We start from the raw sequence: 26,121 nt of genomic DNA on the forward strand, positions 1-26,121 counted from the left end.
AAAAAAAAAAAAAAAAAAAAAAAGGATCTCCTTTCAGGGACATGTCTCTCCTATGAAGAAGAAAAACTCAGAAAAGAAAAACTAGAAAGAAATATTTCTCAGTTGAAATAACACATAGAATCCTAGGAAAAGATCTAGAAGGATTAAACAATGGTTGCCTCTGGATGGTGGAATTATTAGTGTTTTAACTTTCTTTTTGCTAATTTATTTTAAAAATAATGGGATATCACTCTTCATTTAGTAAATGTGCATCATAGAGAAATCCTACATATAAAAGCCTTTAAATTTCCTCAAATGTTTTATTCTACTTGTCTTACGCAAATAAATATTTGGTAGACTGTAGATACTTTGCCAGTGACAAATGGGCAATAAATGCTTTGGGAAAAAATAAAAAAAGAAACTGGCTTAAGAATAAACTAAGCAGGGCTTCCCTGGTAGCACAGTGGTTAAGAATCCACCTGCCAATGCAGGGGACATGGGTTTGAGCCCTGGTCCGGGAAGATCCCATATGCCGCAGAGCAACTAAGCCCTTGCGCCACAACTACTGCCTGCACTCTAGAGCCCGTGAGCCACAACTACTGAGACCGTGTGCCACAACTACTGAAGCCCGCGCACCTACAGCCCGTGCTCTGCAACAAGAGAAGCCACTGCAATGACAAGCCCGCGCACTGCAGTGAAGAGCAGCTCCCACTCTCTGCAACTAGAGAAAGCCTGCGTGCAGTAACAAAGACCCAACGCAGACAAAAATAAATAAATAAATGCATTTATTAAAAAATAAAAAAGAATCAACTAAGCAGCATTAAAAAAAGAAATCAATAGGGTTGAGGACAAAGAATGTGGATCAAGAAGGATGATCATTTAAATATTTTATAGATTATGTGTGTCTCGTAGGGAAGACAGGGAGAGAAAAATACATGAAGCTAAAATTCAGAGGGTAGAGATAATTTCTCTGTAGGTTTGATTTATGTAAATATGACTACAAGGTTTGAGAAGGTTCAATAAATTCCTTTTGTGTTCCAAATCAGGAAGGAATGATGGCTAGTATGCTTCTTATATATGGTAGCCAAATAAAGTTTTCTAGAGTTTTTTTTTTTTTTTTTTTTTTTTTTTTTTTTTGCGATACGTGGGCCTCTCACTGTTGTGGCCTCTCCCGCTGCGGAGCACAGGCTCCGGACGCGCAGGCTCAGCGGCCATGGCTCACGGGCCCAGCCGCTCCGTGGCACGTGGGATCTTCCCAGACCGGGGCACGAACCCGTGTCCCCTGCATCGGCAGGCGGAGTCTCAACCACTGCGCCACCAGGGAAGCCCACTAGAGTTTTTATTTTTCTAAATGAATTACCTTGTGTTTTACATCATGAACCTCCATTGTTTAAAAAAAAAAAAAAAGGAAAGCTTAATTGGGGATGAAGAGGTCTTTAGAAATGATTTTTGTTATGCCAAAAGTCTACATTAATCTGCTTTTTGACTTACTTGTCATTGTGAAATATGGCTAACCCCCCAAATCTGAATCTATCACAACTCTCTGAAGGATAAGAATATGTATGACATGTATGGCATCTTGGTCAATGATGATTTCCAAGTTGATTATCTAAAATCCTCAGGTCCTTTTAAAATTATGTACATTATAGCTCTGCCCCTGATCAGCTTTCTAACCTTAGGCAAGTGATGTAACCTCTCTGTTCCTCAAATTCCTTCTCTATAAAATGCAATAATAATATTACATATATTAAGATAAAATATTGTGTAAGTCTCTTAAAAATGGATGTACCAAAATAAATGGACTTTTTCTTCCTTTAAAACAAATGTTTCCCTAGCATGTTAGAGTTCATAAATTACTCTGAAACACACTTTTAAATTTGGAAGTGCTAATGTGCTAGCAGTATGTTTATTCCCAAATAAAAGAAACTTAAAAAAAAATAAAAGCTCATTTGAGGGTGAAACAATCAAACATTGCTTCGAAATGTAGATCTGTATCTACTATAGCAGATAATCTATATGCCTTTGGTTGGATGTTTGCACTTAATTATACATATATATGTATGTATGTGTATGTGTGTGTGTATCTTTTTCCCCAATAATGACATCTGAAACTCAAAAGCTCAGATTATTTTTTTAAGAGCTCAGAGTTTAAGCCAGATCCTCCTATTTCTGCCTAAATTTCTCCCAGTGTGCCTCCTTATTTTCATTATGTTTGCCATCTCTCTGGCATATCCTTTCCTGTGTATTAGAAACTTAAAAGGAAACAACAGAAAAACCTCAGGAAGTAACTAGTGGAAAAGGGCAAATGCAACGTGGGTGTCTAGGGAGCCAATTCTGATCCCAATGCTAAGATGTGGAATCTATTTATTCAACAGATCGGGAAAAAGAGCTGCATTATGGCTCAATCAAGCAAGGTAAGATAACAGCCCAGTATGATGCAGCCTCAAAAGTACCAGGTTTAGCAAAGGTTTAGTAAATAAGATAAATCCTATTCCTCTCATAATATCACAATAGGCCTTTTAAAAAAAAACGTACAGAGACCTATAGGATAGGTAGCATCACTGCACTATTTAGGAGAATAAAAGGGAAAGCGACAGGATCTCTCTTAGGAATTTCACTAAGGACCACTAACGGGACATCACCAAACAGCCAAAGTATATTCTGATTTCAGCTGAGGAGGAAGGTGTTATAAAAGACACATGAAAACTTCCCTCTTCTACATCTGTCTTACATCTCTTTTCACTTATATGCAGTGGATGGTCAATTACTTCTCCATCCCTCTCTTGTGTGTGAATGTGACCATCTTATGTGGGATTCAACGTAATTTTGCTCCCATCGAATAAAGATTGGATTAGAGAACAAGAAAATTAACAGCAGCAATTTTTCATTCAGGGCAAAAGGATGCTAATAGTAATGAAAACATTTGGTCCTTCTACCTTAGGGACAGAAATCCAATGTGGATCTCCTTCAGTAACATAGTATCTCCAGAGATGGGCAGGAGCACCCTCAAAGAACTGATTTAGCAAAAGGTCTAGTGAAGTAAAAGGTTTAGCAAAAGGTATGGAAAAGTCAAAGCAAATCATAAGACTGCATGAAGCCAACTTTAAATCTTCAGAGGTCTATGTGATTACTATTAACTGTGCTCCTCTAGGGGGGAAACAGAAAGTGTTAGTACCACTTCTTTTTAATTTGTTTTTGCAGATGAGAGAAAATTAAGATTATATTAAAATGCAAAGGATGTCAGGATAGGAATGAACCTTATTAACCTTATAAAGATGAAAATATATTCTGGCCTCACTAGGACAGTCTTACCGTACATCTCTTTTTACAGAGTTATTATTAATAGTGCCCTTTCATTCTAAAAAATGTATTAATTAGGTGAAAAGGTATATGGTTATGCTATCTAGAATAAAACGCTCTCAATTTTACCAACAGGGTAAAATCTGTTTCTTCGTGTCTGACCCAGACATACAGGTTGAACATGTGGCTAACTGCTGAATTCCCAGGACACTGCTTTGTTCACTTCACCATGCTACCCTCTCAAAGTACAAGGCTGATAATTCGATAGAAATATAACATATGGAGCCTGTGGATTTCACTAAAGGGTAATAAAACATCACTACTTTTGAGCTGCTCAAGTCATTGCAATTTACAGGTGAGGAAAAAATGCTTTGAATGTGCAAATCGTAGCCCACTACTATCTCCACCCTGAAGGAAAACTCACACATCCCCCACATGGGCTACAAGTCTATTTTTAGCTATACACATTGGGTGGACAACTAGTTCTTTCCATCCTGGTCTTAGGCATGACCATCTTGTTTCCAGGCTCAATGTACTTTTGCTTCCACTCATAAGTATGTACTAGAGCTGGAATTAACTTGCCATGGCAACAATGAACAAGCCATGGCAAGAATTTTTCAGTTTAGAACTGGAGACAGTAATGAATAAGTTAAATCACTTTATCTGTCTTCCCTAAAACTTAAATTGCCAACAATTTTCTTTTGATTGATCTTACCAACTAATGTGTATTTGAATTTTTATTTCAAGTGGTACAAGAGTACAAAAAAATTATTTTAAAATCACAAGCCTGGTTTCCATGAAGTTAGAACTCTATATAAATGTGTTAATGGTAATAAAAATCACCTTATTTCCAACTGAAAATAAAGATATAATTTATAAAAAGTAAAAAACATGAGTACTAATAGAAGTTTGCATATCAAAGACATTTCTTGCACTCTCTAATACAGAAGATAAGCCATACCCATTAAATTACCAAACTAGTTTCAAAATGCCCATAAATACTGGTAATCAATCAGTAAAATAGTATTTTACAGAAAAGTGTATATATTAGCAACTGACACCAAATCACTCTTCTCAAAAAGAAAATTTACTAACTTATTAATAATATAAACCAATTCACTGATAATTTCTAACATAACTCCATCTTGCTCTTTTACCACTAAAGGGAAATATTTGTTTCTCTTTAAGAAATCCTTGAAGAAATTGTTAAAGCTTTAACTATTTTTATTGGCATATATTCTAACAAGTTTTATAATAACTTAAAAGAATAAATAATGATGATGTAAACATTTAGTATATGTATATGTGTGTATATATATACATACACACACATATACATATATAGCTGGATTAATCATTAATTTATATTTAACAAATTTTTCCTAAGAAAGGCAGAGAGTTCCTCCTATATGAGATGACAGTTATATAATAATTTAAAGGTAATTTTTGTCCCTTGGGAATTTATGATAGTTGACTTCCTTATAGACAAAAATAGCATTAGATGCATTATCAATAAGTTATGCATATTTAAAACTGTTTTCTAGTGAATCTGCACTGACTTAATTACCCTACTAATAAATACTGTCAATTATCTTTCTGGTCAACAACATCATATTTGCAAGATTCTTTGTTAAGCACGTAGCCTGTTATTACAAAATAAAAGGCAGGCAACTAGCCCACATGAAACAAAACTCACTTGTTTTCCCTGCCTCTTTCATCTGTCAAGCTGAAATAAGTAACCCCAAAATTTCAAGTTAATATGATTATAAATTTAGAAAACTATCACAACAGAAAAATATATGGTGACATAAATAAGAACATCTTAACTAAATACATATTATCTCTTCATGTAGCTTTCATGTTTGTACAATGATTTTGCACTAGATTAGGGAAAAATGAGAGTCATAGGAATTCAACAAAAGGACAGAGGCTGTAAAGAAACAAATATTTCCCTTTATTTGATTACATTACATCTACTCATGGGACATTCGAAATAACTGAAGTTCTCAATTTACAGACCTATAAATAATGTTATTTAACTGAAATCCAGCCAGCAAATAGCAACATATATCTGAAGCTCTTACTCATGGAAAGTACTTTCCACACCAACTCAGTTTAGTAGCGTATGACAGTAGATTCAGAATAATCAGCATTTGAGAACCAGAACAGTAACACCCAAGAGTACTTTATCAGTAGTGAGTTTGCCTTACTCCTTTGCCAGCTGCACACTGGTAGGTTTTGCTCCAATAGGTATCCCGTATTTGTGTAAAGTGTTAATCAAAATCTCCCGCATGTCGTTGTTGTAGGAATCAAAGTCAAACACATTCCTAACCACACTGGAGAGACCTTCAGTGGGAAATTTCTGTATTCAAAAAAAAAAAAAAAATTCCCTTATTACCATGTGATAAAATACACGGTATTATAAAGATTTCCCAAACTGACAGAACAATAAGCATCAAATGAACTTTACCAGACCTTTCTTTACTAGCCTTGTCAGATAACTAATAAATACTTACAGGAGGAATATTTTATAGATAGGAGGAATATTTTTCTCTTTGAAGGTTTGCTCTGATGACTTAATATTTTTCTTTTTAAATAAATATCAGAATTTGAGGGGGAACAGTTCTTTCTCTCAAATGTTAAATCGGTACTCAGATCCTGGTGTTTGGTGACTTCCACCACTTTCTGAAATCTCCCGCTTTTAAAATGAGTACTGGATTGACCAAACCAAAAAATGCTATTTAAATAAAGCAGAGTGTTGAATAACTATACAGAAGTATTTAGAGAAGTCACAAGTCTATGACTAAATGAAAAGAAAAGATAAACAAGAAAAGAAGGGAAGAAGAATGTAAAAAGTACAGAGAATAGAGAAATAGGGAAGAGCAGAGGGAAGAAAACAAGTACTACTAACAGCTAACTTCACACTGGTGGGGTCGTCTGGGTCCTTTATTGCCTCTGTCTTGATTTTCTTTAGGCGCTGGGATCTGAGCTGGACTTACCATGGTTTTACAGGCAGAACAAAGCTTTCTATTTTCCTTTCTAGGTTTTCCTTGGAGGATGGGGATGGAGCAGAGGTCAAGAGCCATTAGGTTGTGACTGTTAGCTAGTAGAATCTACATGGGCTTTTTGTCTTCTTTACTGAGATGGGCTATGCATCACAAATGGCTATAAGGAATTCCATTCTCCTGCCCACTTACTCCATCTTATAAAATTTTCTCACACTATTTACAGGTATGTAATCAATACTGTTAGTTCCCAGTCTGTTTTTTAATCTCCAAGTCTTTTTTTTCAAAATGAAAATATTTTTCACTCAGATACCATATGCTCGTTGTATAAAGTCAAACAGTAGTAAAGTTTCCCTGCTGTCTCACTCTCCTGTCTTCCCACGCCCCCCCCACCACCCGCCCCGCAAAAAACCTCCACCAAATTTCCTAGCTCCTTGGTAATGGCCATGGCACAGAACCTTGTCAAAGTCAATTCAAAGGTTAAACAGAAAATGTTCATTTAGATTATAGACATTTCATATTATATCACTTGAATCAGAACTATAGAGAAATGGAAAGACTTTGTATATATTAGGCAGTCTAAAAAAACAAGATTGACGGCTTCTTTTAAACTTTTAGCGTAGGCATGTGCCATACCTGTAAATGCTTGACTATGTTGACAACTTCTCTGGTAGAATAAGGATAGTTAATGATGCCCTGGTCAGCTAAACTCCTCAGCTCTCCAAAGGCAGCCACGAGCTTCTGAAGGATGGGCTCGGGCACATTGGGGCCATACTGCCTGAGCATCTTGAGCTCCGAGTGGGGTTTGGGATTATCAACTGCATGGCAGCTAAAAATATCACCTACGAGAGAAAAAAGATTCACATTCAGCATGCAACTAATCCATTATAATGCCACAGGAAATATAGAATGGTCGTTAAAAGAGCCATGGGTTGCTCACCAAAGCACTTCTATTTTTAAGTGTGTAAAACTGCACAGAAAGCCTGTCCAAAAATAGGTATAGAGAAAAAGGCTAAAGCAAAAGAAAATGACACTGACTGATGTGTGGTTTATTCTACATAGATTTATTTTTGTTAAAAATTGTATAATACTTGAATACAATTTCACTGGGAGATATTCAAATACAAAGAGCAAAAAAGAGAAGTCCTCTCGTGTCTCTGCTCATCTCACTCCTTCCCCCATAGGTACGCAGTGTTAATAGTTCAGTGCCTTCATTTTTCCATTCATATTAGTATTTTTTAAAATGCATACCTACAAACATATATAGTTTTGATAATTTATTCTTTTTCCATTAATTGGAAAATACTCCTCATATGGTTCTGAGACTGCATTTTTAACTTTAACACATGATGAATATCTTCAGAAATTATATACATATATGCATGCCTGTCCATGTATACTAAAAAAGGGGAAATTAGTATCATCACTCTCTAAACAATTTATATCTTGTGCAGATTGCTAGAATATACTTTAGAAGTAGGTTTTGGAAAAGTAAACCTGCAGAGACAATGTCTAAATTAAAATCAAGAAAAAGGAATGTAGAAACATAAAATATTTCATCCGTAATTTAGAAAACTGAGAACATACTAGAAAATATAATCTATGCTCGAGAGAAATGAATTTCTCATATAAAAGTTCACATAATTCTGATTCATACTCCAAAGGACAAGGGGCCAAAGGAAGTTAAAGTAAATAGATTTGCATTATTCAGTATGTTCATTTTAGAAAGAAAGGATATTTAGAACTTACTTTGACTTAGAAACCACTCAAATCATTATTTTATTGTTATCATATATTCATGAAAGCAACTGAATAAAATGAACTTCATGCTTGTATCTCATAAGCTAAAACCATTCAAATACAAATGTGCAGAACAGCTTTTATCTTTTTTGCTGAAAATCAAATGTAACACTAATATAAAACTATATTTGAACCCTTATTCATTCATTCATCAAATAAGTATTAAATGCCTTCTATGTGCCAAGTAATACTCTATGTACTTTATATAACTCAGAGATCAAAAACACTAAAACCCCTGTCCTCATGCAGTCTATATTCTGGCATGGGGAGACAATAAACAATAATTACAAATGTTAGAAGCTATGTTTCAAGCAAAAAAGGAAAAGCACACTATAGGACATCAGAAATGGTGATGGTGGGGGAAGTCACTCAGGTAGGCCTCACTTGAGAAGGTGACAGTTGGGCAAATGCAGATATTTGAGGGAACAGCATGGCAGGTAAAGCTAACGCAAAGACCCTAAGGCGAGCACAGCTGGCCTGTTCAAGAGGCAGGAGAGCAGAGCGGCTTGGAAGAGGGTGAGTGCTGAGGAGAGCAGCACAGAGCAGAGCAGGAAGCAAGGTCAGCCAGGTAAGAGGATGTAAGAGACGAGTGTGCTTCTGGAGAAGTTCTACGCATGTCGAGCATATTCATGTAACATATCCCCCTTGACTTTTAGTCTCTATTAATTCAAATGGTAGACTACTACACACTCTGTTCTTATTGTTTCACTTAATATATTTCCAGGATTTTGTTTGGTATCAGCATGAGCAAACTTACCCCATTTGTTTGTAACAGCTGCACAGTAATCTACTGTGTGGATATAACAGAAGTTCTTCATTCAGTCCCATTTGGATAGACATGTGGGTTGTTTTCTTCTTTTTCCTTTTTAATGCTACTATAAACAATGCTATATTGCCTATCCTTGTACTTTAATCATTGCACGGGGAATATCCCTAGTTAAAGTCCTTATGTGGAATTGCTAGATCAAAAAGTGCCATGGACATACATACACTACCAAATGTAAAACAGAGAGCTAGTGGGAAGCAGCCGCATAGCACAGGGAGATCAGCTCAGGGCTCTGTGTCCACCTAGAGGGGTGGGATAGGGAAGGTGGGAGGGAGACGCAAGAGGGAGGAGATATGGGGATATACGTATATGTACAGCTGATTCACTTCGTTATACAGCAGAAACTAACAGACCATTGTAAAGCAATTATACTCCAACAAAGATGTTAAAAAAAAAAATCAAAGAAAAATCCTACTAGGAGACTGAGCTTGCTTCACGTTGAGTATGGAATGCCCAGTATCCAGAATTACCTATCTGCAACAGAGAAACGAAGCTATTCTTAAAGGCTCCTGATGCTTCAGTTTATCCCAGGGCCTCTCCAATCAATGAGAATCAGTCTCCCCAGAGCTGGCCTCAAACCTCTTCATAGGGGCATATGATGAAAACCTAACACTAAAAACCACTCCTTATTTTGTGTTTTACTCTAAGAGGCCCTAAATAACAAAGTATAGTTTAGTTGTGTAAGAAGACACATAGATATGAAGCCATTCTAATACTTATCTGAGTGACCCTAAAAAAAGAATATCTCTGAATATGATACTCTCCTTCTGTAAAATGGGGATAACACATAGTCTCACAAGGTAGCTGTGATGATGAGAGCACATGATAGCATTCAGTGATAGCCGTTACAGTATTGTTACTAAGACAATATTTTTACTGTTATTGCTATTGTTTTTATTATTATTATCAATATTGTTTTTACCTAAGGTACCGAAGAAATCATTGCCTAGGAAAGGAAATCCAGGTCTGTTGGCCAGGACAATCATCCTAAACTCAGGATGGATCACAACAACATTTTCTCTTCCATTGACTAATGCAGAATCTGAAAAACATAATTTCTATTTATTCTTTATAGATATTTAATAATTCTTAAAAGTATCAGGTTACAGCCTTTAAAATCACATAAGTAGTCATACTGTTCAATGGTAAAACAACTCTAAGAAATCTGGTTGTAAAAATTTGGCTGCAGAAAACAAAAACATTTTTGAGAAAGTTTGCTTAGGAACAGAATACTGATAAAGCGTATACTAAACTATACGGGAACTTGCATTTTTATGTAAATTAAATGCACATCTAAAAAGCAAACTTGTCTAAGTGTTGTCTTATCGTACTTAAGCTTGGCTTGAGATGCTATTATTCCTTTAAAAAAAAGAATCTATTGCAATAGATAATCCAAAGAATAGCAAAGGATAATCCAAACATCCTTTAGTTTTTATCCAATCAGCAGCTGCATCACTTTGCATAAAGCCTTCATTCTGTAGCTAAGGAGGAATTCCTGTTTAGATTATGCACCCTGAAACTTAACCACACAGAATAAAGGTCTTGACCACCTAGTCAATTCATTAGAGCAAAGGTGATTAATTTCCATTCAAGGGATTCTACCATAGTTCTTAAAATACATAATTTCAAGTTGACTGGAACTTTCTTCGTGCAAATGTTTAAGGTATTAAAGGAAGTGAATATTATATACTACTTGCTGATGTACATTTCAGATAGAACTGCTAGTCCAAACAATAATTTAAGATAGTAAAAACTTTATTACAGTTATTTTAAGAAGAAACACCTGTCATCTGGGTTTACTTAAATCTTAGCCTTAGGCTGTCCATCTTTAAGAAATGATAGTTGTGAAACACCTGGAGTTTTATCTGAGAAGAGTCTGTAAGAACCTATACTTGTATTTTTTTATGATACCAAAAAGTAACCTTTCAACGTGCCATATATTCAGGTACTAATACCACCATTAGTTTTAACGTTTGATCTCCACTGATTTCAGTAGTGGTAAATACAAGGGTATGTGGTCACACACAAAATTTACTTAATTAGTTAACTAAAATAAAAATAGCAATAAAACATGAAAATTTTAAAAGGCAAAGAAAATGAGAAACATAGCCATAGAAGTGATGCTTTATGAAACCATGTTCAAAAGAGCTTCAGTGGCTCTTGTGTTTAAAATGTCATCTACAATCAAACTTGAATTTAAGAATTATGATGACTCCTTTGCTTCTAGACTATCCTTCAAAAATATATTAAAAAAATGTAAAGGGTTACCAGGAGATAGTCACTGTTTAACTATAAGCTTGTTTCAGCAATTCTTTCTTGCTTTCCATTTCATTGTCCTCATAATGCCTCTAAAAAGGGCAGGAAACATTCTAATCTTAAGAGTCTGAATGATCTTTCTAAAAGATAGTAATCAGACTGTTTAAGTCAAATCCTCATTTTTTCCCATAAATTCATTGTGAAACTGAAATGTTAGAATACCTTTCTTAGTGCTGAGTTTCCTAGGCTTAGAAACAGCAGTCTTGCAATGACAGTGTCCAAGAAGTCTCTGTGGTGATGCACTTGTACATTTTTATGGAGTCTTCTGTTTATTATCTCTTTGAATATTGAAGATTTCAGTTATTAGTCTCAACTTGTTTGGTTCCTTACTATTGACTGTATATTTTTAATGGCTAGTTATAGATCTTCAAGTCTTTTCATGACACAAAAATTTTATATTAGAAACTAGAAAATGTGCTCACATTGCATTAGACAATTTTTCCTTGTAGCTTAAACAGAACTTATGAGATTTATCTATGTACATTTCCCCTAACAACAACAACAAAAATAAAATAAAAGGAGGAGGATACTCCAAAACAGAGGATAACTAACTTTTTCCTGAAGTTGGTATGTGTGTGAAATATATGTATACACACCGATATATTCATACATATGTATGATAGATATAAAATGCCCAGCAATTTTTTTCTAATTATACTGAGCTAATATTAACATTAATTTTAATATTATGAGTAACAGAAATGTAGTAGAGCTTTAAAAATTCCAGATAACAATGAAAGAAAATAAACTGCACACAAAGAATTGAAATGAGTATACAAAGGATTATATGTTTGTATTCTCAGAGTAGAAAAACTATGAAGCCGATTTGTCCTAAAACTACTATTGAAATACTCAAAGATGCTCTCGGGCTATACGAAAGTGAAACTGACAAAGCTAGATTCAGACATATGGAATTTTACAAATAACTGTCAATACAGACAACCTGACTTATATTAACTTATGCTTGTTGTTTGCAGATAAATAGCCAGTTAAGTGTGTGATTTGATACCGGAGATGTAAAAATTGCATATACTGAAAGAAAATTTGCTTTTTTATACTCACTTGCAACAATGCGCCTTCCATCTGCTAGAATCATTTCTCCATTTTCTACTAGAGTTTTTAAAATACAGGTGACATTTGTTGGGGCTTTGTCTGCTTCATCTACTACCAGAACATGACCCAATTTTACTGCTTTAACCTTTGAAGACAGAACATTTACCATAAACAAAAAAATGAAAGCAAACGTTTTAAAAATGTCATCACTCATTGATTTGGACTTATAATAGGTGGTTTTATGTAAGTTATAAATACACTATCACAAAAATGTCTGTAGCAGAGCCAGAAACAAAATTTATGGATCGCTACCAAAAGCTTCTCATAGTTACTAAACTGCTAACTCTGCAGTAATCACTTTATTTTCCTTCAGTTTCATAATTATCCCTATGTTGGCGGAATTCACAACATTTCACACCCCAGGGTAGGGGAGTATTAAAACAAGTATAATGAATAGAGAAATTAAAGTGCCACGGGGGTTAAGAGGAGTGAGACATCACAATCAATACTGGATATCAGAACATTGCACTTGTGATGGCTCTAAAAGAGTGTATGATTTTAAGAGATCAGTATGTATGGTGAGGAGATGGGTAGTCAAGACAAAGAAAATCAATGGTCAAACTCAAGAAATCCTGCAGCCCACTGAGGGAAGAGTGAATATGAATATCTATCTTGGCTGAAGCAGACGTTAAATGTAAGAAAAGAGAGAACAGGATCTGAAAGGGTAGATTGGGTCTCTACTACTAAAAACTTGCCTGCCAGACCAAAAAATATGTGCTTTATCTCACTAAATAATAGGATGTAATTAAAGATTTATGAGTTCAGACATGATAACAATGGAGTTTGGAGCTACACGTTAGTACATTTAATCCTGTAGAAATATGCGGAATAGACTAAAAGGGGAGTACCATAACAATTTGGTAAAAAAGTGGTGTGAGGACCTGATTTTAGGGAAGGAGGCATGGGAGAAAAATGGAAATAAAAAGCATTATATTGATCTGAAGAGTTTTCCAGAGGAACTGAGATCCTTCAAGCCGAGCGGCATGGCCAAAAATTTAAAAAAAAAAAAAAAAAAGAAAAGAGGGCAGTTTAAGAGACCTCTGAGACAACATCAAGCACACTAATATTTGAAGAAGAAAATAGGAACAAAAAAGACCTACAAAAACAACCCCCCAACAATTAACAAAATGACAATGAGAACATACATATCAATAATTACTTTAAATGTAAATGGGCTAAATGCTCCAATCAAAAGACAGATTGGGGCTTCCCTGGTGGCGCAGTGGTTGAGAGTCCGCCTACCGATACAGGGGACGCGGGTTCGTGCCCTGGTCCGGGAAGATCCCACATGCTGCGGAGCGGCTGAGCCCGTGAGCCATGGCCGCTGAGGCTGTGCGTCAGGACCTGATTTTAGGGAAGGAGGCATGGGAGAAAAATGGAAATAAAAAGCATTATATTGATCTGAAGAGTTTTCCAGAGGAACTGAGATCCTTCAAGCCGAGCGGCATGGCCAAAAATTTAAAAAAAAAAAAAAAAAAGTAAAGAGTGCATAGGAGGAGATAGTCAATGAATTTCAATGTAAACCCAAAGATTATTTTTTTACATAGTAAGAAATATAAAATGGACCATATCATAAACTTTTATCATTACATAATTTTGGCAAATAATTTTAAGGAAATATAGATCAAGACACAGATGATTCTCTCTACCACAAATATTTTATTACATATTCTAAAAAATGAATAAGGATTTTTCTTTTTAATTTTAGCGTAAAAATAAGCTGAATTTAAAAAAAGAGAGAGACAAAACGTGTAGCTTCTACTCCTAACTCCAGCCTTCACATCTTTGTTCACAGAAAAGTCGGTTCCAATCTGGCTGAATTCAGGCAGGAGGTCCTAAAGACTCCCATCGCTGGGGTCTGGACCACAGAGGTTCTCATGGTGGCTTATTTGTGCCATTGCTGCCGAGGAGTTATCTACACAGAGAGGTGTGCCTGGCAGGCCAGATTTCTTTGCGTCTTATGTGAGAAGCTGAGGAATGATCTTCTCAGCTGCCTAAAACATGGGGTGAATATTTTATTAATTAAAATCATTTTTTAAAACATTCTAGAAGCATTAGCTAATTTCGAAGTCTGTATATCTGAAAACAGCAAACTTCTTTCTTTTTTCAAAATTCTGGAATAGAAAAGTAAGCATTAGAGGATATCAAAATCTCTCACTCTGGAGAGAGAATAACAGAATAAGAAAACATGTTATTTTCCCAGTAATTTGCATTCAAATATCCACTCTCCTAATGACATATGAATGAGTGTTTTCCAGTTAAGACTGAAACATATTGGAACCAATGGGAGATTTCTCACCCTCAAAGGCTGAAATACAATTATCATTCAAAAAAATACGTTTGAGAATATTCATATAATTGTATTACTAACCAAAGGTGAGTCTTCATACACAATAAGTCCATCTTTAACAGAAGGCTGAAGAGTAAGGGTTTGGACCGTGGTGTCCCTAAAGTTAAACCAACACATTTTATAGTAAGTAAGGAAATAAACTGACATTTGATCACGAATAAAATACAACACAAGAGCGTTTCTTTTTTCACCCCCATCCAGCTTTCCCTAAAATGAATAAAAAAGCAAATGAAATTCCAGTCAGCAATAGTATTTTGTTGATGTCAATATAAATTACAACGGTTTGGGAATTAATCCAAGTTTACAGATTATCCAGGTTCTTTACTTCTCTTTTTTCTTCCAGTAATTTCCCTTGTGACCATTTCACTCCTCAAAATAACTCCCTGAAGATGAAAAGGAGAAATTAAAAAAATATATTTGTATTTTATATACAATGTTTAGATTAGTTAAAAATAATTTTGATGGTGAGTTTGGTGATGACTGGCATGCTGACGTGGCCAATTATAGCAGGTCTGTGAATTACACTTTCTGGCCCAATCTGCCAGCACTAGGTGCAAAAGGAACCATGGGATTTTGAACATTTCTGCTAGGATTAGGGCAATCCATTTTACTTTCTTAAGTCTACCTACTACTATTTACCTGACTCTCCTTTAGATCAGGATTTTCAAAAGTACTAATAGTGAGTTATCTTGATGTTATGCACCTCCACACATGATGAGATATGAAGTTCACATCACCTATGAATATTCTTGCCAAAAATGTGTGTATATAGGCTGTTGGTTATAGGTAGGTCCAGACATTTTTTAAGGAGATCGATTTCATATCTTCACCTACATATACTCTATCTAAAAAATAAAAAATCCTATGGCCATCCTGATCATGTCGTACAGAGAATTAAATTACGTCCAAAATGTGAGTAGCATCTTTCTTTACAAGAGTTCAAACTTATCTTTTCAAACTACCCTACCACTTATTCAAAGTAAAATGTGAAGTTACAACCGTGTTGTTCTGAGTACCTTCTCTGTGTGAGATACTATTTGGAATGTGAACTTCAGACCTCAGTGCCATAATATACTTCTGAGACTTCTACCCAAATGCCAAATTTTATCACAATTATTAAAATATAAAATGTGATTCTATTAAAAAAAAACCCTAATAAATACTACATGACATTCACTGATAAAGCAAACTTAAGATATCCCTCAAGTCATTTTTTGCCTTAGCGAAACAAATTTGATAATCAAAATCAGTTAATTGCATTGAAAGGCAGTTTGTGGAGTAGTGGAAAAAACCCTTTGGAGTCAGACCATACAGGATTCAAATTCTAGTTCTTGCCACTTATTAACTATATGATTTTGAGTAAATAATAAAACCTACCCAGAAAAATCACTGATAGAACCCTTGGGAAAGTATCTAGCACAATATATGGCAGATAGAAAGAGTAAAATCACATGCCAGCTTTAACTATTTGCCGTGATCATTACTGCTGCTGCTGTGACTAAAAGTTCCTTTCCTGTGTATCTTTTACTTGATCTTCAGGTTTTTAGCACAGATGGTACGTCTTAGAAAACCCCTGTGGACCCTTTTTAGACCAATTAGGTGGCTTTGCTGTATGTTCCCTTTGAGTCCTGGGTCACCCCTATTTCAGTCCTTACCACACTATATCGTAGTTGCTTATTTTTACTATCTGTCGTTCTATGCAGACTGTTAAGATTTCAGAGTGTAGACTGTATCTACCTTGTTCCTCATCCTGTCCCCAGCATCTAGTGGATGTCTGACTCACAGGATGAATTTAATAAATCTTTGTTGCATAAATAAATCCATGAATGAAATGAACAAAAATGTTAAAAGTTAAAAGTGCAACATACAGTATATGGACTTCAAAATATATTGGATCATGGAACTCTTTTTTTTTTTTAACAGAGAATCTGGAACTACAGAACCCACTTTAATAAACGTTGGGTTAGACTAAGGCTGACTCTAAGGTAAGGAATCTTCCTTATTCACTTATGAGTGTATATCAGAAGGTAGAGTCATGTTGAGATGTACACTTGGGATTGACTAGTCAGGGGACGGAGCGGGAGATGGTCTACATCCATCGTGGATTTCAAATTGAATTGGATTTACACTTATTACTGTAGCAGGAAACTTCTGCATCAGAGTTCGCTTGAGCAAGTATGTTGGCAGTACGATTATTGACATTTACAATTTCTAGACTGCCTGACTTTTTGCACCTAGGTTGAAAGGCTTCTCCCTCTAACTTGACTAAACAGTGATTGGTTTCTTTAATTTATTCCCTGGAGGTCTAGCCTACTGCCATTCCTGACCTCTGTTCCAAGCTCCTAGCCTCATGATACCGGCTCTCATGGGCCTGGTGCCTGTCTGGTGATCTACTGTTTGCTATAGCCTTAGCACTACACTTTATAAAGAATTCAACATTATTCTTTTATCTTCACTAACCTTCAAATTGAAATGTATCTAAAATAAAGCCTTGGGGGATGTTAAAGGAAAGTGAAAATATATTGTGACATGTATTGATGATTACCAACATTAGTATGAATAAAATGTTTCTTATGCAATATAATGATATATAGTCACACATCCATTTTTTGTATTCCTGGGTCTCATAAATTTACTGTAGGATATACTTTATGCTCTTGTCTGCTAAAATTTTTTAAGGGTTTTAAACAAATAAGAACAGAGTTCAGTGAATATCACTTAAATTCATTGTTAATATCCTGGCAATACAGAAAGGGTTAAGTGAGAAAGAGAAAGAGACAAGTTCACACAGATTTTTTACAGCAACATAGTGAATTTCACACCTCAGCTGTCACATATTTAATGGGCAACAACATGACACTTCCCAGAACCGAAATGGAAAAAGGAACTCTTGTATCACTGTCTGTAGAAAGGAAATTCAGCCATTACCCTAATAATTAGAGTGCTTCATAGCAGATTAAGAACAGAAAACTCAAGCTGAATTCCAATTTTAAAAAGGCAAATGAAATTGTTCTATAACACTTGAATTCTGATAGCATACAATTTGCCAAATTAGATTTCTCAAAAGACTTTTGTGTTAGAAATAAAAACCATAGGTTTGAGAGAACAAGCGTAAATCAGATGATTCCCAAAAGGGACAACAAATGAGGATAAATACCAATGGGAATCATGGGTTTCAGTGGAGTAGGCTATGAGAAAGAGGACCTTAAAGGAAAAAAGTGGCTTTGTTCTATTCTTATTATTGGTCCTTTGTCTTATACATCAAAAGATTGCAAAGGCTAGCAAAATATGTAAAATTACATTCAACTTTTAAAAAATGGGCTGGCTTATATGTAAGTCCCTTATTATATAAGAGTAGAAAATAACCCACCGGGCTTCCCTGGTGGCGCAGTGGCTGAGAGTCCGCCTGCCGATGCAGGGGACACGGGTTCGTGCCCCGGTCCGAGAAGATCCCACATGCCGCGGAGCGGCTGGGCCCGTGGGCCATGGCCGTGTAGCCTGCGCGTCCGGAGCCTGTGCTCCGCAACGCGAGGGGCCACAACAGTGAGAGGCCCGCGTACCGCAAAAAAAAATTAAAAAAATAAAATAACCCACTATCTTCTGATTAGTACTTCATACAAGAAAAAAGCTTGTTTTTCAAGGTATCTTACAATATTATAAACTTCAACTCAGTAAATGATCAGATGACTATTGTCACAAGTAGCATGTGAATTGACTCTTTTTTTTTTTTTTTTAGATGTTGGGGGTAGGAGTTTATTAATTAATTAATTTTTGCAGTGTTGGGTCTTCGTTTCTGTGCGAGGGCTTTCTCTAGTTGTGGCAAGCGGGGGCCACTCTTCATCGCTGTGAGCGGGCCTCTCACTATCGCAGCCCCTCTTGTTGCAGAGCACAAGCTCCATATGCACAGGCTCAGTAGTTGTGGTGCACGGGCTCACTTGTTCTGCGGCATGTGGGATCTTCCCAGACCAGGGCTCGAACCCGTGTCCCGTGCATTAGCAAGCAGATTCTCAACCACTGAGCCACCAGGGAAGCCCTGAATTGACTCTTAAAGACAATTATAATGATTCTTTTTCAGAAAATATTTGATTAAAATCATTGCTTTGTATTTAGGAGCATCTTGGATCAAAAGATATTTATTCTCCACACAAATAAGCAACGACCCTAAGAGAATATTTTATTTGTTATAATTTCAATTCCATTATGATTTGTTCCTCTCAATAACAGCTTTGAAACATAAACTCATAAAAGTTGAAATAGACTCAACAATTTCAACAATACTGAGGAGAAGAAAACACATCTTAGTAACATTTCCTTAGCCTACAGTTTAATAAAGGGATGTCTTTCCAGTACATAACAGTTATCAGCAATGCTTGAGGAATTAATTAGAATGTTCAGCTAATTGCTGACATTTATGTTAGCACCAATTGTTCTCACTTCTTACTCTCTTACAAACTAAAGCAGTCCATCAATTAAAGCCTGTGTTGATAAATGGGCTACTCAAAGAAATATGGTGCTAAACTCTAGTCTTCTTTTAACTCTGTGATTTTAAAGTTTTTTTTTTTAAGTTGGAGTTATTAATGTTTCAATAGTAACTTAAAATGATTCCAGATGCAATAAAAGGTAATTAGATTGGGGCTTCCCTGGTGGTGCAGTGGTTGAGAGTCCGCCTGCCGATGCAGGGGACGCGGGTTCGTGCCCCAGTCTGGGAAGATCCCACATGTCGCGGAGCGGCTGGGCCCGTGAGCCATGGCCGCTGAGCCTGCGCGTCCGGAGCCTGTGCTCCGCAACGGGAGAGGCCACAACAGTGAGAAGCCCGCATACCGCAAAAAAAAAAAAAAAAAAAAAAAAAAAAAAGTAATTAGATTGAATAAAGACCAGGTTTTTATTAAAATAAGGAAAGAAAATTGGCCTCTGGAGAGCAAGCACAATCCGTTCTTGCAATGTTGCTTATAAAGGTACATTAAGCTAATATCTTCGAATTTATTGAGGAGCAAAAGATCTCAAAATAGCAATGTTTACTCTGAGGATAATATTTTAGTAAGTCGTATTTAAATTGGTTTATGGTTAGTTGTCTTTTAGAAAAACAGTAATAGTTAAACACAAGGGTGGCGGAAGAAAAAAGACACACAAGAGTTTTAAATAGCTGATAGAAATTTTCTCTAACTTTGCAGTTCATTAAAATAGAGATGGCTACAGTAACAGTCCACTCATTATTATAAGCCAAGCATGAGAAAGGAAAGATAGAATATGGCACTTAGGAGGCACTTAACAAATATCTGCTCAATGTTTTAAAAAGTGGGATGATTATAAAAATAGAATTAAATGGTAATTTTCACAAATAAGATACAAGCATACCATTACTTGAGAAGTGTTGTTGAAGGATATTTTCAAGTAAAGAAGTCATGGAATAAACAAGAATATCACTTCCATAGGCTTATTTTAAAGCAAGTAATGAAATAAACGTAAGAAGTACTACTAATAATTATCACTAATAAAAGAGAGAGTGGTACTTAGACACAGGATGCAAATTTGAGAATAAATTAATGTTTACAAATATTCTGGGCTCTCTGAACACTCCCTTCCTACCTTGCCGACGAAAGACAAATTTATTTTGCCATGTTGGGGAAGAAACTTCCCTGAGCCCTCAAACAGAAACAGTCATTAATATAAGCAGTGTTGCCATACACTACAAAAAAAGGAAGACAAAAATTAACTATGATTATTGCAGTGCTAGTTGAAAACCAGCACTGGCCTAAATCTGAGTCCTCCTAGTTTGGTCAATCACTTAAGCTCTTTTTTGTTTTAAGATTTTCTTTCCTTTTTTTTTTTTTTTGATGTGGACCATTTTTAAAGTCTTTATTGAGTTTGTTACAATATTGCTTCTGTTTTATGTTTTGGTTTTTTGGCCGTGAGGCATGTGGGATCTTAGCTCCCTGACCGAGGACCGAACCCGCACCCCCTGCATTGGAAGGTGAAGTCTCAACCACTGGACTGCCAGGGAAGTCCCAATCACTTAAACTCTTGAAACCCAAGATTACTCATCTCTACAGAGGGAATCAAAATAGAACATATGAGGAAATACAGTAGAGTAAAAAGTAAGAAAGATAAAAGTGAGAGACATTATTATTATATGTGCTTTGAATGCTGTGAGGGAAAAGTCCTTAAGCAAAGTATTTTTTCTGCCAAAGTGACTAAAAAGACTCCAGCTCTTAAAATACTTGTTATGGAGGACAAATAGTTTATTTAGTTGTCAATCACTCATCACTATGTCCAGATGCATAAAATGCTAACAAACCATAAAAGGAAGGAAGACATTAGGGGGATAGTACTTTTGGAAGGAATTCTACTGTGGTGCAGCACTTTGCTCTCCAGAGGTAGACTCTTCTGGGAACAGCAGGTAGAAAATAGCCACAGCAAAACAGTATCTGATGGAAGCTAAAATTTTCAAAATAGTTTTCGAAATCTACTTACCCTCCTTACCATGTCTCCTAGCAATATAGTAACACTTACTAAAAAAGAAATTCCTCCAATATTCAAAGTCATGCTGATAATCAAATACTTTAACAAAATCTGAACATTTTATAAGTTGTCTAGTCTTTAAAAATAAATATACTAAGACAGAATATTAAACACAGGATCTTTTGTCTTTACTCTGAAAACTAGCTTTCTGGCTTGGTAAATTTTAGGGACTCAAAATGACCTAACTTCTTTGTAGGAACTTCATTTCCCCTTTACCAGACAAAAAAAGAAAAACAATATGCAGGCCTCTTATTTAACTTTTCCTCTGACATTAAACAAGGCATTTTCTAATCAGTTTTTGAAAAGGAATAAAATGAAATGAAGATTGAAGTACAAAACTAAATGAGTGTACAAAGATGCACACACAGAAGAAACCAGAGTGTGAAGCGGGTGAATATTGTATCCCCTGGATAAATCTTTATCAGAAAATATAGTATGGGGCTTCCCTGGTGGCGCAGTGATTGGGAGTCCGCCTGCCGATGCAGGGAACACGGGTTCCTGCCCCAGTCCGGGAGGATCCCACATGCCGCGGAGCAGCTGGGCCCGTGAGCCATGGCCGCTGAGCCTGCGCGTCCGGAGCCTGTGCCGGAGCAGTGAGAGGCACACGTACCACACACACACACAAAAAAAGAAAATATAGTACCTAGTAATTTATATTTTTAAATGCCTCGTTAATTGGGTAACAACATAAAAGTTTGATAGAGTCAAAAATTAAGTGAATACATTTTCATATCAGGATATACCATAATTATTCATTCAATAAAAATTTACTGAACATCTATTCATGGGCACTGCTTTAGATAAGATGGATAAGTATCTGTGAAAGTAAACATTCCTTCCTTTGCTGAGCTTAAATTCGTAATATATTTAAGTAAACTTATCTTACCATACTCATAATGTGCCACCTTTGACAAAGCAGAAACTGGATCTTGCATGAAATTAAATATCAAAAGATAATTTACCACAGGCAATTCAAAATAAAGTTAAAATAAGTATTTTTGATCACTAAGACAAATGATAAACAGCCTTCGACTATTTTTTTTTTTTTTTTTTTTTTTTTTTGCGGTATGTGGGCCTCACTGTTGTGGCCTCTCCCGTTGCGGAGCGGATGTGCAGGCTCAGCGGCCGTGGCTCACGGGCCCAGCCGCTCCGCGGCATGGGGGATCTTCCCAGACTGGGGCACGAACCCGTGTCCCCTGCATCGGCAGGCGGACTCTCAACCACTGCGCCACCAGGGAAGTCCAGCCTTTGACTATTTAAGTCAGATAAGACTTAAGTCCACCAGCTCTCCATGAAACTGGTCAGGCATGCCTCTTTTGGTTAATAACCCAAAATACACCTCCCGTGCAATACTTACAGCTTAAAATTTACTATGTAAGTTGCATTTTGTATTACCATAATAGTATTCGGTATACTATAATCCATGAATTATTTTATCCTAATTTCTGGTTGTTCATCAACTTGAAACAATTCCCAATGCTCTGGTTTACTTATCACAGCTGAACCACTCGAGTCAAACAGGAAACAGTATGTAAATAAGCATTCTATTTGGAGAACTCTTAACTTAAAGAAAATCTATGTTTAAGTTTTCTGTAATATACCTATTTTACTGTTTTTATGATAGGTGTTCTTAAAGGAAGACACTACTGAATCATAAGAAAAATAATATATATTGCTTTTAGCAACAGAAGTTAAAAAGCTCATTTCAACCCCAGCCTATTTTCCAGTGTCATTTTAATGGCAGAGGAGAAGGAACAAATACCTCTGAGGAATCAGAGGGCAGAGGATAGAGCAGTCCTCTAGCATGTTTCTTCGCCATCTCACGTTTTTTCCTTAAAATTTGATGGAGATTTTGAATGCCATTCCATAATATACCTAGCTGTTCCAATACAAATGCGTGTAAGACATCATTAGGAAGATAGCAACAAAGAGCTGCTGTCTAGGACACCGGGGTGAGTGGAAGACGGCTGACACTGCTCAGCCAGTTCAGCCTCTGGCCACTTTTTCTCTTCCGGTATCTAGCACACTTCTTGAACCCCAAATTAAATAAATGAGTGGGTATAAAATGGCAATTGTTTTTTTCACTGCGTTATGAACTGTGTCAGGATAATCACTGTGGAGAGCCTCCCACGTGAGGCTGAAGAGGCATTATGTGCAGCATATTCTGACTGGTGCTGGTGGGCATTTCAACTACTGCACCTTTTCAAGATAGCAGCAGCTTAGGTCACCTTGGGACTTGAAAAGTTCTCCTGTCTCCTGGGCAAATCTCTTCTACTCTTTCAGGATGAATATGAAGGTGTGGTCCATTTGTCCTGTTCGCTCACCTGAGTTTAGGTATTATTGCTATTTATTCAAGGTTAGTCAGAGGATCTCGAAAACCTGAAATAGAGTACTTAATACACAGATAAAACTTAAAATATAAAAGGCATGTTTATAGGAGCAAAAGGCTGGAAATAGGCTACTATCCATCAGGGCTACTCAAAAGTCAACTTCTCAGGGAGGCCTTCCCTGGTCAACCTATGAAAATTATACACCTCACTCTGCCCCCCTTCCTTGCTTTATTCTCCCCATGGCACCTACCATCTGACAGACTACATTTCTTTTTTTTTTTTTTGGCGATATGCGGGCCTCTCACTGCTGTGGCCTCTCCCGTTGCAGAGCACAGGCTCCGGACAGACTACATATTTTAATGATCTTGTTCTCTCTCTCTAGCAACTAGAATATAAATATGAAGCCTGGCTGCCCCCCTTCCTTGCTTTATTCTCCCCATGGCACCTACCATCTGACAGACTACATTTCTTTTTTTTTTTTTGGCGATATGCGGGCCTCTCACTGCTGTGGCCTCTCCCGTTGCAGAGCACAGGCTCCGGACAGACTACATATTTTAATGATCTTGTTCTCTCTCTCTAGCAACTAGAATATAAATATGAAGCCTGGGGTTTTTAGCTCTTTTGCTCCTGATGCAGTCACTCATGCTAGAAAAGTGAGCAGCATCTACTAGGTGTTCAACAATGTTTGTTGAAATGGGTGCAGTCCAGTCAGCTACTCCAGTCACGTAGCCTAGGCTGCCCTGAGTTGCTGGTAATTCCTTAAGCACTGTGCCCAATTGTGTGCACTTTTCCTGGGAAGTTTTTTCTTCCCTTCTCTCCACCTTGCCTGACAAACTGTTAAGGCCCGATCCTTAAAGGCTCAACTCAAATACTGCCTCCTCTTTGAAGCATTAAGTATTTTTCACATCTATACTCCCGGTTGAACTACTGGCCCATAGAAAGCATTTTACGCTCATGAAACATTTTAGTTGTTCAGGTAACCGCAGAACCAGCCCAAACTGGCCCTATCCTGTTTCTAACAAGTTACTGAATTACTTTTCAAAGACAGCAGAACAGGGCTTCCCTGGTGGCGCAGTGGCTGAGAGTCCGCCTGCCGTTGCAGGGGACACGGGTTCGTGCCCCGGTCCGGGAAGATCCCACATGCCGCGGAGCGGCTGGGCCCGTGAGCCATGGCCGCTGAGCCTGAGCGTCCGGAGCCTGCGCTCCGCAATGGGAGAGGCCACAACAGTGAGAGGCCCGCGTAATGAAAAAAAAAAAAAAAAAAGACAGCAGAACAAAACTGCAAGTCATGCAGGTCAAGCATGCACAGAGGAGAAAATCTTGTCCTCAAGTAACACCTAGAACCAAAATTTCTACCCACCCCCTCCCCGGCCATGGAACCAAAGGACCGGGACATGACCAGAACCTGAACACGGGATCCCTTTCAGAGGCGAAGGGTCCATTGTCCAGGAAGACCCAGTGCTGAAGCCCCCTTTACCACACCTTACCACAAATGGCCACTTTCCAAAGCCCTCCAATCAGAATGTGCCCTGTGATTCTGCATACCAACCCTCCTCACCTAACTCATGAAGGTCTGACTGAACCCCAGACTGGGGAGACAGATTTGAGCCCTGGTATTGGCTTCTATGTGCATTGGGCAGAGAGCCCTTGCTCGGTAACCTTTCTATGACTGTCCCCTCACTAGGCATACCATCTATAGACAAGAGGATATCATATACATATATTTTTAATATACCTAGAGCCTGTCATCATGCCTTGTACCTTCTATGCATGTAATAAATGTTTGCATAAAGGATGAATAAACCCGTGAGTGTATTAAAATCATATTATGTATTACCAATTTGTAAAGCAGATTGTTAGGCATGAAGGGTTATAAAATGAATAATCCAGAGCTCCTGCTCTCAAGAAGCTCACATGACAAGAGACATATAAGATAAATATAACTCACATCAGACTCCACGCCCCCGATGCAGGGGGCATGGGTTCGGTCCCTGGTCAGGGAACTAAGATCCTGCATGCCACCCGGCACGGCCAAAATAAATAAATAAATATAAAATAAAAATAAAAAATAACTTACATCAGAATGTGATAAGGGCTATAATAGAAATTAAAACAAAGTTCAATGGGTACACAGAGGAGACGGCAATTAATTCTGACTGAAGAAAACAGGATCTTGATGATTAAATTTGATTTTAACTGGCAGAGATGGGTGGAAGGTGCTTCCAGGTAGAGGAATAGAAAAACATGTCGAAGTTTGGAGATACAAGAGTAGTTTGGGGAAGCACCGAGCATGTCTAGAACGTAGCTGCATGGAGGGGAGTAGAGCTGGATAGGTAGGGTGAGTCGGAGTGCACACTCTTCTTAAATATCATGTGTTAAGAGTCTGACTTTCATCTCATGGGAATGGAGGACCAATCATCTATCCATTTCAGAGAGAGGATTCTCTAAATGGATGTCTCAAAGATGGATGGGAAGGAAGAGACATTGCATTTATTCATTTGCTTAACAAATCTTATCAAACATCTACCATATTCCAGAAATCATGCTGGAGGAGTTCAAAGAAATGCCCCTGCCCTTAGGGAA

At 37.0% G+C, this 26,121-nt stretch overlaps 1 protein-coding gene across 1 annotated transcript in view; it reads right to left on the reverse strand.

The window, feature by feature from the left end:
• VWA8 (von Willebrand factor A domain containing 8) overlaps positions 1-26,121 on the reverse strand; it is a 368,026-nt gene that overhangs the window by 147,504 nt on the left and 194,401 nt on the right. The window contains exons 22-26 of the mRNA XM_007468612.1: positions 14,711-14,786; positions 12,289-12,424; positions 9,833-9,952; positions 6,921-7,126; positions 5,490-5,641 (exon numbers count right to left, since the gene is read on the reverse strand). Of these exons, the coding sequence (XP_007468674.1) occupies positions 5,490-5,641; positions 6,921-7,126; positions 9,833-9,952; positions 12,289-12,424; positions 14,711-14,786 (690 nt within the window). The remainder of the gene's footprint in view (positions 1-5,489; positions 5,642-6,920; positions 7,127-9,832; positions 9,953-12,288; positions 12,425-14,710; positions 14,787-26,121) is intronic.

The sequence above is a fragment of the Lipotes vexillifer genome, unplaced genomic scaffold (assembly GCF_000442215.2).
Source record: "Lipotes vexillifer unplaced genomic scaffold, Lipotes_vexillifer_v1.1 scaffold479, whole genome shotgun sequence".
NCBI lineage: Eukaryota > Metazoa > Chordata > Mammalia > Artiodactyla > Lipotidae > Lipotes > Lipotes vexillifer.